Raw genomic sequence first — 19,112 nt, forward strand, 5'->3', positions numbered from 1 at the left:
AGGTGATTTAATTTTTAAAAATGTTTCATAGAAGCCTTTTGCATCAGTGTCACAGTAACTGCCCACCATTTCTCTCATGACAAAGAAAAACAATTAAGCAAAAGTATTAGATATAATAAGTGTATCTAACAATATACACAATAATACAATAGTCTCCTATCTTCACCATTTCTTTTCTGAGACTTTCCTAGTTTTTCAGTTACTTCACATTCTTCTTCCTTTTAATGAAATTTTCATTTACATTGTTGTAGTCCCTATGTGTATTGTTTTCTTTGTTCTGTTCTCTTCCCACACTTCTTCAAATTACTCCAATTCATTGTTTCTTACTGAAAAAAAGAATACTCTTATAGTCATATACCATAATTTTTTTTCTAGCCACTCCCAGATCAATGGACATAGATGCACTGTTTCCATTTTTTTTTAAACTACCACAAGGAGACCTGCTATGAATATTTTGGAATATACTGGAGTTTAGTTTCTGTCTTTGACTTATTTTCCGATAGGGTATTTTCCTGGTTAAGTCACTACTGTGTCAAAGGATATGGACAGTGTAGTAATTTTTCTCAAATACTTTCAAAATCATATGTAGAATTGTTGGACCATTCCACAGTTCTACCAATAGTGCATCAATATGCCTTTCTTCAATAACCGTTCCAAAATAGACTTCCCAACTTTTGTCACGTTTGCCTTTTGCCACTATATAAGGTAAAACCCGAGAGTTGTTCTAATTGTCATTTATCTTAATAATAATGATTTGGAGCAGGTTTTGAAATGGTCATTTGTAGTTTGCAATTCTTTTGGAATCTGTTCCCATTCTTGTTTCTCTTCTAATTCTTTCTTAATTTTAATACAAAAGTTCTAAAATTTCATGTAGTCAAAAGTGCCTATTTTATGTTTTATGATCTTTCCTATTCCTTTTTTTTTTTTTGAGAATTTTTCTCCTGCTGTAGCTGAGAAAGATTTCTGATTTCATTCTTTTCTATTTTTTTCAATGGCGTAACCTTTTATATTTAGTTTACCTATCCATTTTGAACTCATTGTGGTAATATAGTTCTCAACCAAATTTCTGCTAAATTACTTTCCAATGTTCCCAGCACTTCTTGTCAAAAAGGGATTCCTTCCTCTATATAACTGCTTTTGATTCCTTGTGCTCTTTGCTGATCTAGTCTGTTCTATTGATCTACGCTTCTGTTTTATTAAACCAGTGCCAAAAAGTTTAATTACTATTACTATATAATATAGCTTGAGATCTAGTAATGTGAAGTCCCTTCTCACTTTGCATTTTGGGCCTTTTTACTCATTCTACCGTCTTTCCAGGATTTTTTCCAGGTTTATTTTATTTTATTTTTTTTGGGAAGCTTTTAGAATCTTAGTCATAATAATAAGGTAGGGATATGGTGCAGTGGACAGAGTTCTAAGTTGGGAGTCAGGAATAGATGAGTTCAAATCTGGCTTCAGACTAGTCATTTAACCTCAGTTTTCTCAACTGTAAAAAATGGGGATTATAATAGCACCTACCTCCCAGGGCTGCTGTGAGGATCAAATGAGATAACATTTGTAAAGCACTTAGCACAGTTCCTGGCACATATTGGCCACTAGATAATTAATATTATTATTGTTTACATTGTGCTTCAAGGTTTACAGAGTACTTTACAAATATTATTTCATTTGATCCTCATGACATTTCTCGGAGGAACTGAGGCAAATAGAGGTTAAGTTAGTTGCTCAGGGTCAGATAATTAATAAGTGTCTCAGGCAGAAATTTAACCTTAGGTCTTCTGGATTCCTAGTCACCTAGCTGCTGAGATCCCTACATCCCATCACCATGATTCCTGAAAGGATAGTGGTTAGGCCATTTCAAAGACTGGTATCTATTTTCCCTTTTTTTTTGGTCCTTTTTTTGGGGGTAAGGCAAGGCATTTGGGGTTAAGTGACTTGCCCAAGGTCACACAGCTAGTAAGTGTTAAGTGTCTGAGGCTGGATTTGAACTCAGGTCCTCCTGACTCCAGGTTCAGTACTCTATTCATTGTGTCACCTAGCTGCCCCGTTTTCCTTTTAAAAACTACTAGGGGGGCGGCCAGGTAGCACAGCAAGTAAGAGCACCGGCTCCAGTGTCAGGAAGACCTGGAGATCGAATCCCGGGCTCAGATACTTAGCACCCACCCAGAAACACCTGGCCGTGTAACCTTGAGCAAGTTACTTAACCCTGATTGCTTAAAAAAAAAAAACTACTAGGAACAGCTTTTTTTGCCTTAATGTAATATATTTGCATATTACTTTACTTTTCATCAAAACACTTTTATGTCTATTATATACTTTGAACCTCACAATAATCTAGCGATGTAGAACAGGGCTAGGTATTAATCTCATCTAACAGAAGAAGAAATGGAGATATAGAAGGGTCACATGATTTGTCCACGGTCACAGAATTAGTGGTTGAGGCAATATTATATCCTGGTCACCAATATTTCCACTACAACACAATAATGGCACCCAAATGAATGTCTTCCATGTTTCATTTTATTTTAAAAAAAGTAAAGAATGAATGTTCTAGGCCTCTGACTTGTCCATAATTTACCTAAATCTCTAGAAAAAGTCATACAGCTTTTAAGATCCAATGATTAAGAGAAATTTCTTATAAACTCAGTGGGTCTATTAATAGATATCTTAGATCCCACCAGAGTAAATTTCAGGAGACTTTCCCTCTTAATATTTTTTGTTTATTTTTTTCTTTTTGAAGTATAAAGGTACCATTTGTTCTCTAGCTGCACCAGAACCCAAGAGCAGTTTGTTAATTAAAGGCTAGAAACTGCTAAAAGAACCTTTGTGTTGCAGTTTCATTCATGACTTCCAGTAAGGTGAATTTCAATTTAACTCCTTTTCCTATCTAGATGGGCTTTAAAAGGTTGCTTTTGCCTTCTGAGCATTTGGTGGGGCTACATGATTTTGGCGGTTGGAGTAAGGATGCTGATGTCAAGGATGGAGCTATTCAGCTAAATTCAATCTGAGCAACAACAAGAGGTCAGATAGCCTTATAGAGTATAAGGTAAAAGGTGTTTTTTCCTTCATAACTTAAAAGAACTAGGCTTCATTGAAAACAAAACCAAACCCTAGTCTGGATCTCTTTATGCTCTCTTTAGGAGTTGGGCTATAGGTAAACAGGAGTATGTAGAATTAAAAAAAATATCTCAGGTCCTCACATTTAATGTTAATAAGTTTATTCAGGAATAGCCCAAGGTAAATTCAATTCAATTCAACAAACATTTGTTAAAAGCCTAATATACTAAAAGTACTGTGCTAGGTCATAATAATAGCTAGTGTTTATATAGTTCCTACTATATGTAAGGCAAAGTGTTAAGTGCCTTACTTATTATCTCATATTGATCCAAATATTAACTCATTTGGTCCTCACGACCCCCCATTTTACAGATGAGGAAACTGAGGCAGGCAGAATTAAAGTGACCTACTTAGGATCACACAGTTAGTAAGTGGCTGAATTAAAACTGAGGCTGAATCAAGTTCAGGTCTTCCTGATTCCAAGCCTGGTTCTCTATCCATTGTACCACTTTCCTGTCTCTATCTGTATCACGAGGATAGAAAGATGAAAATGAAAAATGGTCTCTGCCCTTAAGGGCATTATATTCACCTCCAAGCATATTTTTGGCCAGCAAGTCTTTTATTAAGTACATATTGTATGATGAGCACTGTTCTAAGCCTTGAGGCAAAAATGAAGCCCTCAAAGAGCCCACTGTAATGAGGGAGACAAGGTGCAAAAAAGCAGATACATATAAGATAACTGAGTTCATCTAAACCCTGCTTTCAAGAAAGGATCTGATATAACTTATTAATACCTGAGTGTGCATTTAGTATATGCATTTTGAGCTTTATTGCAGATGACTTTGTTCTCACATTAGTGAAATTTGGCTCCCACGTTAATAGAAATTTATGTTTTACAGAGTAGGTGAGAGGCATCTTTTTGGCTAAAAATTTTTCCAGAATCATTACAGTTATACTGCCGAGGTTGTTTCTTATTGTTTTTAGGCATAAACCTTAAATATTCTTATTTTGAAGTGTAACACACAGAGATTGAGATTAATAGAATTTTTTTCTTCAAAGAACTCAATATGGCTAGGTAGACAGCAAGTTCTGTTACAAAACAAATCCTATTTTCCTAGAACCTAAGTGACTTTCTAATTTAGAACCTTGATAGTCTTAAAGCAACTTATGTAGCTTCGGGCACTTAGAGAATCAAGTTCATTGTAGAACTTTCTTTTCCTGGTATACTGGGAAGTTATTGATCATACACAACATACACAAAATTCTGTAATGCTAAGGTTTGTGTTTCATAAAAACTCCATCCAGAAGTTAAGAAATGAGCTAGGAAAAAAACCTGGCTCCAAAACCTCAAGAAAAGTTAATGTTTTAAATCATTTGTGTAATTAGGCAAGGAGCTTTGATCTGATACCTTTCTTGCTGAATGAAAGAGGAAAGAGCTAGAAATATGACATGAGCTAGCATAGAGAAACGAAGATCAGTGGTAGAAAATTCAATAAATTTTTCTTCTATTCCTCCCCCATGTGAATTTCCCAGCTAATGCCAAATACTTAAAAAGTACTGAGATAAGGAAACTCACCTTGACAGGTTCTACTTCCAATGACCTGGTATCCCTCAGGGCACACACAGGAGAATTTTCCTGGTTCATTGACACATTGATATTGACAAAGGTAGCTTGAAGTTCTGCATTCATCAATGTCTATAGAAGAGAACAAGAGCCAATTCCATTCAATAAATTCACTGCAATCAATCAAAGCACCTACTATGTGCCAAGTGTGCTAGGTGCTGGGAATATAAATACAAAAAATGAAATAATCCCTCCTCTCAAGAGCTTACATTCTAATATGAAAGCAGGAAGAGAGGTCCCTGTTACTTGAATGTGTTCAGAGACAACTTGTTGGAAATGTAAAAGAGATTCATATATCCTTTGGATATTAGATTAGAAAATAATAATGATGATGATGATAAGTTAACATTTATGCAATACTTAACTACATGTCAGGCATTATATAAGTGCTTTACAGTTATTGTTTCAGTGATCTGCACAACAACTCTGGGATGTAGGTGCTATTATTATCATCACCATTTTGCAAATTAGAAAACCAAGCAAAACAGATGTTAAGTGACTTGCCTGGGGTCACACAGCTAATAAATTTCTGAGGCTGGATTTGAACTCAAATCTTCCCGACTCTAGGCTCAACAACTGTCTACTTTGCCACCTAGCTACTACTAGATGTTCTCTGAAGTCCATGCCAGCTCTAAGATTATGATTCTATTAAAAAAATAAACATGTATAATAAAAATGCAATTCTAATATTTATGGGGTGCCTGATATATGCAGGACACTGTGTTCCTTGTGGGAGAAGAAACAAAGTTTAAATATGACACACTCATTGCCCTCGTGTAGTTTACAGTCCAGTAGGGGAGTAAGACAATCTAGAGACTTATACTGGGTGCTAATTTCATCATATTTTACATTTATATTTCAAGATAAGCAATAGAATGGAAAGAAAACATATAAATCTTCGAGACACATGCAGAATTATAATATGAGAAGCAAAGGCAAGTTTTAGCAAAAGCTAAAAATATTAGCTGTTCTTCAGAGCACAAAGTGAATTAGATGGGATCTTTTTTGGGCATTGGGGGAGTTTCTAATTCAGACTGAATTAACTAGTTAATAAATTATAACTATTTCCCTTGTTGTTGAATAAGCAGTCTTAAAGCATACTTAAAAAAATTAAACTTCTCAAAAATTGGGTGAATTTGCCCTAAAGATGATTTGAAGATTGAATAAAAAAGTCCCAGCCCTGGCAGGGTGGGAAGGCCTGGCAGGCTTTGGGAAATGGCATGCTCAGGCCTGGAGGCCAGAAGTGCTTTGCATTGCTTTGTGGTGATGTCCCTCTCATTTGCTCAGAAGGGGCAATGGCAAGTTCCAAGGAGCAACTCTTTTTTAGTCTGAAGTACAGTAGTCATGATGTGGGGCTTGCAGGGTGGGGCATGACCCTCATGGCCCCAAGTGAAACTTGGAGGATCCTTTGGGTGGAAAGGGAAATGAAATGTGGATGATATCACCCTCAGGAAAATCTCATGCCTTTTGAATTATACTTGTGGGACTCTGCACATGCATGTTCTTCAAGGGATAAGCGACTTTTCCTTCCCATATCAACTAAATAACAAAGAAACAAGCCTCAGTTCAGCACCTCCATGATTCTGGATTATATAAGATTCTGTCTTTGGAAATAGGAGATCACATAGTCCTACAGAAGGATTGTAAAAGGAAGACCTTTTACAAATGAGGAAACTGAGGCACTGAGCCATTAAGGCACAGAGAGAATAAAAAGTGTGTTGGATCTGGAGTACTAAGATTCAAGTTTGAATCCTTCCACTCATTCCCTGTGTGTCCTGGGACAGATTGTTTGACTTCTCTGGACCTCAGTTTCCTTATCTGAAAAAGAGGTGCCTGGCCTGGATGACCTCTAAGGTCACTTTCATTTCTAAGGCTATGGCACTATGTCACTGGTCATAAATATTAGAATTGGGATAAGAACCCTGTAGGAACTGAGGTCCAAGAGTTGAAGTGACTTGATCATGGTCACATCACTGAACAAATAGTGGCAGCAATGGAACCATTTTGAATCTTTATCTGGTACTCAGGTGACTCTATCACAGATTTATTTTGGTTTCTTCCATTTTTCCATTGATAACTCATACTCCAAATCTTCCATTTGTTGCTGTGCAGTCATTTTCAGTCATGTCTGACTCTTCATGATCCCTTTTGGGGTTTTCTTGGCAAAGATACTGTAGTGGTTTGCCATTTCTTTCTCCAGCTCATTCTATAGATGAGGAAACTGAGGCAAACAGAGTTAGGTGGCTTGTATAGGGTCACATGGCTAGTAAGTTTCTGAGGCCAGATTTGAACTCGGGAAAATGAGTCTTCCTGACCCCAGGCCTGGGACTCCATCCACTGCACCACCTAGCTGACCTAATTTTATATCTATACACCTTATTAATTGGAATTCAAAGTTGAATTTCTTTGAGCAAAAATTCATTTCACAAGAGGTACAGGGTTTCTCCCCATTCCCTGTCACCCCTATCCTTGTCCTAGTCACAATAGATATGATTTGAGAAATAACTCACCTTCACAGTTGAGTCTGTCACTGCTTAACTCATATCCCTGGTTACACTGACAGATGAATGAACCGAGGATATTGTAGCACTGCTGAGCACACTGGTTACTGGCATCACATTCATTGATATCTGAAAGGAAAGATTTCGTATCTTTAAATATATTTTCTTTCTTTGTACCAGTTGCATCAGCTGATGACAAGTGGTTGATTTCCCTAGCTGAATCCTTTGCCCTGCAGAAGCTCATTGGAGAACATCAATTTAGATTTCATAGCTGCTGGAACAATTTCAGATAGGGGCTTTACATTCCTTTTTAGAAACACTGGAATAATTTTTCGAGGAATGACAGCTATTCTAACGTGTGATGAACCTTTCCAAAAACAGTTTAGTGCCGCTATTAAACTGTACATTCCAGCATCTTTCTTTTTCAGGTACAAAATGCCAAGTCTATAAATAATTGATATAAGAAACACACACTGATACGGTCTCTCAGCATGCTGTGGTGAAGATTTATCTGTGCTATTTATTACTTTTTAAATAGGTTCTGTTAAATTCCATTACAATTATAACATGGGCCTTTGAGACCCATACGGAGTTTTGCAATGCTCTGAGGCACTGAAAATATTGTGAAAAGGCATTTTTCCCGTGCTAGATTCTTTCCATGTCATGCCAATCTTAAAATTGTGTGCCGTGACAGTGCATTCTGAAAAGAGAGAAGCAGCTTGTGAGAATTGGAGGTGCTGTCAGTGGAAAGTTTATGTACATGAACTTGCAATAACCCCAAGTCCCTTTGGCACCTCCAACCCTTATTTCACACTCTATTGACTAATTGGTGTGTGTACATCAACTTCTCTGTAGTTTTTTTAAATGTATACACAGAGGAGAAATAAAACCAAGAGTAAAAAAAATTTTCCATTCACATCTTGATATGTTTTGGAAAACAGATTGGTTATTGTCTTTTTCTGTTTGGGAATTGCTTAAAGGATCCTGATGAAAACCATTTCACTAAAAAAAACACCAAACTGGAAATAACCATGCTGTGGTGGGAGATAATGCTTTTTTTGGAGACCTAAATAAGGGAAGGGGGCTGTCCCTTCCTGAGAAGGCTTACCTACACAGGTGTAGTTGTTTGCTGCCAACTGAAATCCAGCACTGCACTGGCAATAAAAGGAACCTGGTGTGTTCACACATCTTTGCTGGCAGTAAGGAGGGATGCTGCATTCATCTATGTCTATGATAGCGCAGAACAATAATATCGTTAGTCACATTCCTCAGTAGTTTGTGTTTATGCCCCCAGTTTAGAAGTGTGAATACAAATAAATCTCATGAAGAAGTGGAAATTCAAAAACAGGTTTTTTTTTTTTTTCTGTACCTGGTACTTTGGGGTATAGATAGCTAGCATTACCTTGAATACTCTTTGGTCTAAATTTCACCAGGATGTTAGGAAGGTAGGAGGATGTCTTTTCCTTCACTCATCACAAGCTTCTAAGAAAAGCGATGAGTTATTTATGCAAATACGTTATGAACGATATCGTGTGTGTGCATAAAACTTAAAGAGAATACAATTATTGCTTTCAAATATTAGAGTGTGATTTAGGGGGTTATATCTCTAGAATATCTAAAATACAAGTAAAGTAAGCCAGAATTCACATTTCAGGGTGATACATCATTAAAGATCCATGTCCAAGAGTGCAGAGACCTAGATTTCAGACCAATCACTGAATATTTGGCAAGTCACTGAGCCTTTCTGTGCCTCAGTTTCTTACCCTATAAAATGAGGCTGATAAAAATCATGCTTTAGAAAAGTAGCACTACCCACTCTCCCTCCTGGGTCAGAAGAGAGTTATTCCTCCTCTTAGCTAATGCCAATACCTTTATCTCTCACTGTCTTTTTAGGACTTTGGTCCAGAAGTCCTCTCTTGCACACACTCTCTTCAAACTAACTTCCTATCTGCCAACAGACATATTCAGATCTTCCTAATTCTGACCTTTATACACCATCCAGTTATCATCCTATTTCTCTCTTCCATAGCTAAAATCCTTGATAAAGTAGAATAAATTGCTATCTTTACTGCTTTATCATGTACTTTCCCCCCAAAACCTCTTGAAACATGGCTTTCACTCCCAATCAGTCACTAAAATTTTCTTTTCCGGTGGCATAAAGGATAGAGTATTGAACTTGGACTCAGGAAGATCTGAATTCAAATCCTCCTTCAGAATCTTACTAGCTTGGCCCTAAGGAAGTCACTTAAGCTCTTTTGGCTTTAGTTCCCTTATTGGAGAAATGGGGGTAATCACAGCACCCACCTTCAAAGGCTTTTCTGGGGATCAAATGAGATAATACATAAAGTATTTTGTAAACCTTAAAGGACTACATAAATACTAGCTTTTATTATTTCTCAGGTTAACAATAATAATAACCAAGTCCAGTGACCTTTCTAAAAGTCTTCAGCCCTTTTCACTTCTATAGCATCTGATTCTTCTTACCTCTCTTTTACCGCCCAATCCCCAGATGCCTTCGTGATAAAACTTTCTCTTCTCTTGGCTTCTGAGACACCAGGCTTCTCTGGTTCTCCTACCTCTATCACTGTTCTTTCCTTGTCTCTTTAGCTGTCTCCCCTTCCTTATCTTGACCTCTTTAGATGGGTATTCTTCAAGTCCTCTCCTTGGACCTTCTTTATTTATCTATTTTTCCATTTCCCTGACTTCACCTATTGCCTTTATGTAGATGACACTGAAATATGAACCTTTAGTTAAGATCCGTTTTCTGAGCTCCAAAGTTTCAATTCCAAATACATTTTTAGCACCTCAAACTTAGACACCCAGATCTAAATTTATAAGCATCTCCAATCTGCCTCTTCTTCTGCATTCATTATTTTTGTCAGGGGCATCAATATTTATAAGCTCTCCCTTGACATTGTCTTTGACTCTCTCTTCCTCTATCCCACCCCTCATCTTCTCATAGCCAATAAATAATCTAAGCCCTACTGAGTCAATCTCTGCAATATCTCTCTACTTCCAAAGCTACATGACCTGCTCATTACCACCTGCCTAGATTATTGAAGTAGCTTCCCAACAGGTCTTCCTACCACCATTCTCTCTGCCCTCAAGTCAATCCATTTCCATAACTGCCAGATCAATTTTTCTTATGGTTAAGTATGGTTAGGCCATTCCTTTGGGCAAAACACTGCAATGGCTCTCAACTACCTATTGAGGAAAGTTAAGCTCTTCTGTTTGGTATTCACGGTCACCTATAAGCTGGTATCATTCTATATTTATCTCTTCTAATTCCTCGCCATGTATTACATGCTTCAGCCAAATTGCTCTACTGCCTTTCGCCATAGACATTTCTATTGACAATACTATTCCCCATACATGAAACCCCTTCTTTGAATTCTGCCTTAAAATTCTAACTCAAGTGCCTCTTCTTCCATGACACATTCCCTATTACCTTGTCAGTATTGACTCTTCTCTACTATCTAGCTTAAGCCCTTTGCTTGTACACCTTATATGCTCACAAAATTTAGATATGTGAGGGGCTTCAGAGGTCATCTATTCTAGCCTCCTTATTTTAAAGATGGGTAAAGTGAAGCCTAGGAGGGCTCAGTGACTTGCTTATGGTGTCATAAGCATGAAGAACCAGGATTCCAACCCGGGCCTTCTGATTCCAACAGTAGGAAACTATCCACTCTTGGTTATTTTGTATTTTCGATGTTTGATTGTGGGTCATATGGTTTTACTAGACTGTAAACTGCTCAGTGTTATGGATCATGTCTTCTCTAAACATTATATCTACCTCAGCTCCTAAGCATGGTGCTCTGGACCTACTAGGTATTTGGTAGTATTTCCCAATATGAGTTTACACTAAAACAACAGAGAGAAAGATTAATATTTTCAGGAAAACATCTAATTAATTTAGAATTGTGTTATATATGATTCATATTGAGTTTTTGTGGCTCTGATACTACTATGTGATAGAGCTACCTGATGGTAAACGAGATTTATAGTGAGATCCTTTAAGTAATTAATCTTCAAAATGACCTTGCATGATCTGAACTGGAGCCTTTGACACAAGCTTGTAGAATTTCTGAATTTCATCCTATTGTAAATAGTACTATAGGAAGGCTCCAGTGTGAATATCTAACTTTCATAGTTATTTGTTATTAAGTTATGTTTGTGTATTACTATTCCATGTGTTTTTGTGCATTTTTAACGGATGTTTGTCAATAAGCATTTATTAAACACTTACTATGGACCAAACACTACTAATGTACTATGGATACAAAGAAAGTAGCTTACAGTTTCTATTTACTTTATTGTCAATACTTATTCTATGTCTTTGAGAAGATTGTATGCTCTTGAAAATTCTGTGAGTGATTTTTTTTATCTCTCTTCAGCAGTAATGACTTTTATATGTCACTTGTGTTCAATGAACTGTTGTTATTTGACAAAGAGGTGAGCAAAAGTTGAGTCCCTGCTGATTTTTCAGGTTGTCTTTTTCTAACCCTAAGGGTTAGTCAGCAAAGTCAAAGATTAGAGTCCAAATAATGACCAGGCACTTTCCTTAGAACTCAGGTCCAGGTAGTGGCAGGAGAGTAAATAACATTTGCCAAGTACTTAATACAGTGTTTAGCATATAGTTAGGTGCTTAATAAAGGTTTGTGCCCTTCCCTTTCCCTCTCCTCTTCCCCCACCATTAGCTAGCATCTTTTATGAATATTTAGATGGTTTATCATAAGAACCTATACATTTAAAAATGAAATGTCATCCAGAACTGGCATGCTTTATCCCACCAGAGTACTTACCAACACACTGATCTCCCCGCTTCTGATAACCAGGGCGACACTGGCAGCTGAAAGATCCTCTTAAATTGATACAGACTTGGTCTGCCCTACAGTTATGAGTCCCTGTCGTGCATTCATCAATGTCTTTTAAAAACAAATAGACACAGAGAAGTAGTTTTAGACTTGTGAAAGATACTGCGATTTCTATCTCTTCATCTTGAAATTTTCTGTTTCCATTTTATTCAGAGACTGGATAAAGAGCTCCAACATATTAGGTCGATCCTCCTTAAAGGATTTATGGAAGACAGGGATAAGTAATGAACGGCACGAGAATACTTGGAGGGACTGCGATATGAACCAATGGAAGGAATACCCACAATGATGGAATCAAACTACATAACTTCTGTAAGTAGCCCTCATAACCAAGTTCTATTGAACTCTATCAATAGTCAAATTTTAATCGCACATTTTTACCAGTTTATCTGTTTCCTGACCTACAAATACTACTGCTATTTTTGCTAATTTTGTAATCTGGATATAAAGAATAAAACCATTGCAAATTTCAAAATGAATTGAAACACATTTGACTATATCCTAGTGGGGCACAACAGAGTACTATCACTTAAAATGTTATTTTCTAAAAGCTTTCTAGTTTTTCCAACAGAACTTAAAATGTCAGATTATGCACTCCCATTTCTCTTTCTAATATGCATACATATGTGAAAATCTCATATTAGACCTGTTACAAGAGAAAAGGACAAAAGTTGTTTTTTTTTTTTAAACTTCAGATCTAACACATGATGTAGTTACTTGGAATAATTTTAATTTGAGTTTAAAGTGTGACTTTTGAGTGTGTTTCTGGGTGTGTATATATATATATGTATATACATATGTCCTATATAATGTAATATGTATGCTAACATATACAATATTAGCATTTTTTTACAATTTAATTTCAGTTTCTTTTTCTATATCATAGAACCATTACTTTGAATGATCCTTATTGCAAAATTGTAAATGAAAGGATTATGCAATCTTTCAGCAACTGGAGATGGTAAACTGCATCAACAAATTCCTCAAAACTTGTGATTTCTTGTTGACAAATTTCTTAGCTGAAATAGCTGTTTATACAAGCACTGGGGATTTTAGAACATCACAGTGGCAGACCCTGGGTAGTGCTTTGGAAAAAATGATGGATTCTTTTATGTACTAAATGAAAATGATTTTGACCACAAGATTCAGTAGAAAATAGATCACTGACAATGTGAATTTAATTCTCAACTTTCGCCTCCCCCAGAACACATAGAAAGAATACAAATGTTTTAAGAACACATCTTTAAACCTGGCAGGTTTAATTATGGTTCAGTAGACTTGTATTTTACGTTGTCTATATGGATTACTAAAGCATAAATATCTTCCTGAGTTGCCCTATTCTGCCAATGGAACAGCTTGGGTTCAGGCAAAGGGTAGGATTTTCAGACATCAGTTCAAACTGACTGGACATTGAAATGATATGACAGATTCTTTCCCTAAGGAAGAGGGAGGGGCAGGTGCTAATAGACAAGTGTAGACATCCACCTGTTTCATATCAACTCTTAAAAGATTAACTTTTAACCTTGCATTGGGCTTATGAAAATGCCCTGTCAGATTCTTAATTTAACCAAAATTATACTGCCAGATAAATATACTTGACAGACATATATATACCAATGTGACACCTATGGACACGTACAGACATATTCCTCTGAATGTATTGTAAAATTCCTTGGCTGTTCAACAGTCTCCTGAGAGGCAGTAATTACCAGCTATTTTCTTTCTATGGATTGTGCCAGAGGCGGAGCCTACCTCCCCTTGGAAATCTGTGCAATCTTTATGCCTTCTATTATATTCTCGTTTGCAGCTGATGAAAACATTCCTGTAGGGATTTCTTCAGTACTTTATGATTCTCTCATGCAAAATGACTACAGGATTCCTATTGTTTTAGGTCAAGAAACTTTGCCAGGACTTACAGTGATAACTGCCCTTAGAGATACTGAAATGTTAGATTCAGATATGACAAGATTCCCCATTTAGCAAGTGCTGGCTGTCAGTTATGGATTTGGGTTTGTATTGCTCCATTTTCTAAGGAAACCTCATAAATGACTGATACTTTTCCAAGACTTCTCTATTTATAATGTCTCCACCCCATTCACATTTTTTATACTTTGAGACTCTCCTATATTTCCCTTTATATTGTATTTAAAAATCTTCTTTGATAAAACTGATAGAGAATTTGAGTTTTCTTGTGAGGTAAGTTTAGAACTAATTAGCTTTCATAAATAAAATTACTGCTGCCTAAACCTTTTACTTCTGGAACACCATGTCCATTCATTTCTAGGGAAGTTCATTTAGTAGGCAAGGATTTGATATTAGATAAACACTACTAGTGTTAACTGAGGTTACCTAGAATTCAATAAAGCATATACTCCTTCCTCCTCCCCCTCTAATCCTGTAATAAATCAGGAATATGAAGTCCTTGAGGGAAGTGTTTCATTTTATCTTTGCATCCCCAATGTAGTGATATCCAGGCATTTGTCAACCTCTGTAATCAGTATTTTACTTTCTATAGGCAGCAATGTCAGAGAAGTTACTTCAGGGTTTAGGAAGAAGCTTTAAGCAAAGTTTTCTCTCAGCAAACAAAGTAATTACTCAGAAAGATTAAAGATTAAAACAAAATACCTTATGCATCAAAGTTAAATTGTTAAAAAATTCTTCATCAGGATCTGAAGGATGTATGGAATAGAGCAGTAAGTGTCAAATTTAAAAAGAAACAACGGTCACTAAACTGTATAGTATATAAGGATTCCTGAGGGGTTGCCTATTGACTTAGAAACTATACATGTTTCTATATTTCTTTTTTAAAATTAATACACCAATACATTAAAATCAGATTGGCATTATATTTTGGTCTTGCTCAGGTCATACTAGGGTGTGTTGTAGGCTGTATGCTAACCATGGGCCAAGTGACACCTCTGTGATACAATAGTATTGTTCTTGTAACATTTACAAACTCTTATTAAGCACCATGGGTACTAGGTATAAGGCACATCAATGAATCATTAACTCTGTCAATTCTTTCTTCTACTTATTCTTGTCTTGGCTCATGCTGTTTCCCCAGACCCAAATGCCCTGTCTTATTCTCACAGCTTTAAATACTTACCTTTTGTATTAGGTGTACCCCCTAACTCACAGGATAGGTTCCCTAAACAATAGTTATCCCATTTTCAAGGTATTCTGTTAGTCTATATTCCTAAAGCTAAGCGAGTCCTCACCAATGTGTTTACCTTTAATAGTCAGAGGACACAATGAGTTCAAAGCAAAGGTATTTACTGAAAAATTGGGACAAGAAAAACAGAAACAAAACATCTCTCCTATTAACCTGGTGTGTCCTCTCCCACAAATACACTCAGGATAAGTACAGAGAACAGATACACATAAAGGAGAAGAAAGGTAATTGTGTTGCCAGTATGTACCTGCGGAGGGGCAACTCCTGTGTCTTATGCTATAGGAACTCTAATGTCTTTACAATGCTTTTTGTTGGCCTTGGTTTCTAGGATTCAATAGGTACTGCTCTTGTTGATTGCTGCCAGACATTGTTGTACTGGGCATTGCAGGATATTGCCTTGTTGAATGCTGCCGGATACTGATCAGCTACGGTTTCCACTGCTTCCAACATCTGGTTAAGTTGAAATTTTTGGGTAGCTTACTGTGATGTTCTTTTAGAAAGAACAGGTGCTTTTACCTGGTTTTGTGTTCCAATCAGGGCACTGCACTGGGCCATGTGGATGGTTGTCTTCTTTCTCTGACGAGCAGAATGCTCTCCCCTCTCTAGAAAATACAGTGCTAGCTGAAGAATTCTTGAGCTTGGAGTTACCAATAAAATAACTCTCAAAGTTGGTACTGACTTGGAGGTAGCATGGAATAGTACATAGAGTGCTGGACTTGAGAGTCAAGAATGCTCAAAATCAAATCCTCCCTTGGACACTTACTACCTGTGTGCTCTTTGGAAAGTCACTTAAGCTTTCTCACTTTCCTCATCTGGAAAAGGAGGGGGCTGGACTCAATGACCTCTAATGTCTCTGCTAGCTCTAAATATGTGATCGTATGATCATAGGATTGGATTAATCACAAACTTTGAGAGATATAGAATAAAAAGTGTAACTAGAAGTGGAAATCATGGAAATTTTCTTGAGGAGTTGTATTTTGAAGGTTTGATTTGTTATAGAAGAGTAGAGAGGAGATTCCTAGGCACAGGGAATAGTGCACATGGAGCAGAGGGACAAAAGCAAATAGGTTGTCTGTAGAGCATGGTAATTAGATTGAGTTGCTCAAACAAATAGTCCATGTAAAGAAGAAATGAGGTGAGGTGGTAGAAGGTTTGGAAGGCCTATGGCTTGGATATATAATAATATAGTACAGAGATTAAAATGAGCTGCAAAACACTGAAAACAGTGTAACTTTGTAAAATGTTATACAACATAAATCAAGCCTCATTTTCTTATTCTAATACCTGAAATTCCCTCATTTTCCAGAAATGTGGCCACCTCTTTCCTTTCCTCAGTGATTAATATATACTGTGGTGTCCCCATTGCTAACCTTGGCAACACAGTCTTCAGTTCAGTCATCATTTGCTTCAAATAAACCTGTCTGATCTATGCTTTGCTTCCCTTTCAGACACTGACCCTCGTGCCTTTCCTCTTGATTATTTCCTATTTATCCTGTATGTATATAGCTTGTTTGTATGCTCACACATTGTCCCCCCCCCCCAAATGAATCCTTGAAAGCCTCACCTTTCTTTGTATTCCTTGTGCTTAGCACAGTGCCTGGCACACAGTAGGTGCTTAATAAATGCTTATGGACTGTTTCATGGCATTGCATATTTTGGTTTCTCTCAGAGCTTAATGGGGACAATTGTGTCCCCATTTAACTTATGTCCATTCAGTCCTTGCTTAGTTTCTCATTTTCTAAACCATGAGTTTGGCAATGTCTCCTTATTCTGTGACTCATATTTCCCAAACCCCTGACTCATGCTGCTTGCTCTCTGTCTTATGCAACATTTTAATCTCTGCAATGTTCTTTCCACAACTTGATAACTTTGCACTGCACATGGGCATTTCAGTGAGTTCTCACTAGTGTCAGAATTAACTTCACTCAAAACATTCTGTAAAGATCCCCCCAGGGCCTTTTTTGATTTATGAAGATCTTCAGTGTTGGATCTGTATTAAAATGGAATAATTCATGATCATTTTTTTGAGGCGTTATAGAACAAAGGTGCTGGGAAGCAGGGGACTTGAATTCCTTATGGCTTGGCTTTTCAATGTGTAGCCTTTGGCAGGGATTCCAATATCTCCCCCCCCCCGCCCCCGTATCTATAAAGTGGACATAGTATCTTCCAACTCCTTTCATAATGATCATAGAAAGATAAAAAAAACACCACCACCACTTTCCTTTAATACAGAGACCATATCTTTGGCATATAATTGAGTGGGGGTATAGTACCTGGAACAATGTTGATGTTTTACAATTTTTATTTAATGGAGATTTTTTTTTTTGAAATTCTGGCAGGGAAAATGCCAGGTGTTTCTTGATTTGTATTTATTTAAAAACTTCAATTTGTGCTTGGTTTCCAACTGGGGCCCTTTTACATTGGGAACATATGAGAGAAAATGGCAGGGAGGATTTATATTTGATATAAATAACAACTATATAACTGTCTAGTGAGTATCAGACACAACACTTATAGTTATTCCTTTCCTTAGAATATTTTGAGATTTGGATCTATGCCAATCTGTCTGGGATGGTTTAGGCACAGTTCTCTCCTGGGGAAAGTGGGTTGAATTAGTTTGACCTCTAGGGCAGTGGTGTCAAATTCAAAGAAAAATGGAGTCTGTGTTCTGTGCCAATGGAGGAAGTATGCAGACTGACAAAAGCCCAGATGACTGGATAACAACAATTCTTATCTTCTGAAATTTATTAGAAGTTTCTCAAGGTTTGGGATCATAGATGCCATGGAGCTTTTCTGATATCACCACACAGCACCTATGTCCTACACACAGATGCTATGTACATATCATCGAATAATTGAATGAAAGGAAGGCCTCAGAGCTGCCTAATAATATCATCTCCTGTACACAGAGCTCCCTTACAGTGTATTTTCAGAAGATGAGTTTAGGGAATATCTAGCTTTCTTGCATTGATAAATCTGTCTTCACTTGCATAAGCTATGATTCCATTATCTACCTATGCTTAAAAGTCTACTTCTTGCCTAATGCTGTTTAGAATTTGTTTGATTTGTTTTCACAGATGTGTTGGCTTGTTTCCAAATACTCCAAATATTTTAACTTTTTATTTTCTAATTAAACACTCTCAGTTTAATCTGATTGTTGCAACTCCCATTTCATTATCTCCATTCTTTAATGTCTCTCTAAACAGTCATGTTCCTTAAATATAGTTTTAAAAAAGCAAAGACTTTTTATAAAGGGGGCAGTTGAGAAGTCAGTAGATAGAGCACTGGGCCTGCAGTTAGGAAGACCTAAGTTAAAATCCAGCCTGAGACAATTACTAGCAGTGTGACCATGGGCAAGTCACTGATCACATCTGCCTCAGTTTCCTCAGCTGTAAAAATGCAGATAATAATAGCACCCACCTCCAAGGGTTGCTGTCAGGATCAAATGAGATAACATCTGTAAAGTGTTTAGCACAGTGCCTGGTACATAGTAGGTCCTTAATGCCTACTTATTCTCTTTTCTCTATAGAATAATCTTATATATAGCACATTTATAAATTTTTCTTAATATTTTAAAAACTATCTTCATTGTCAAGATTCTTTTAAAAAAGTTGAATACTTTAAATAAACTTAAATATATAATTCTTTCTCCATGATAATTTGATATCAAATCTACAAGCATTTAGGTGCCAATGTGCTAGGCACTGATAAAATACAAAGGAAATATTTCTAAAGTGCTGGCTATTCAAATTCAAACTCAACAAACCTTTACTAGTTTGAATTCATTCAGTCTCATTATATAGTAATAGCTCATTTAACTGGAATATAGCTGGAAACCACTAGGTAAATAAAAGAGTTCTTACGAAGCAAAAATGGTCAAATGG

The 19,112-nt window shown here is 36.7% G+C and overlaps 1 protein-coding gene across 4 annotated transcripts in view; it reads right to left on the minus strand.

Moving 5' to 3' along the window:
• Positions 1–19,112, minus strand: part of EFEMP1 (EGF containing fibulin extracellular matrix protein 1) — a 73,523-nt gene that overhangs the window by 7,619 nt on the left and 46,792 nt on the right. For all 4 annotated transcript variants that reach the window (XM_069071758.1, XM_069071757.1, XM_069071760.1 and 1 more), the window contains 4 exons: positions 11,985–12,107; positions 8,291–8,410; positions 7,192–7,311; positions 4,634–4,753 (listed from right to left, as the gene is read on the minus strand). In XM_069071758.1, the coding sequence (XP_068927859.1) occupies positions 4,634–4,753; positions 7,192–7,311; positions 8,291–8,410; positions 11,985–12,107 (483 nt within the window). The remainder of the gene's footprint in view (positions 1–4,633; positions 4,754–7,191; positions 7,312–8,290; positions 8,411–11,984; positions 12,108–19,112) is intronic.

The sequence above is a fragment of the Petaurus breviceps genome, unplaced genomic scaffold (genome assembly GCF_028583685.1).
Source record: "Petaurus breviceps papuanus isolate PSGF00001 unplaced genomic scaffold, PetGlider_PUasm1.0 90842, whole genome shotgun sequence".
Taxonomy (NCBI): Eukaryota; Metazoa; Chordata; class Mammalia; order Diprotodontia; family Petauridae; genus Petaurus; species Petaurus breviceps.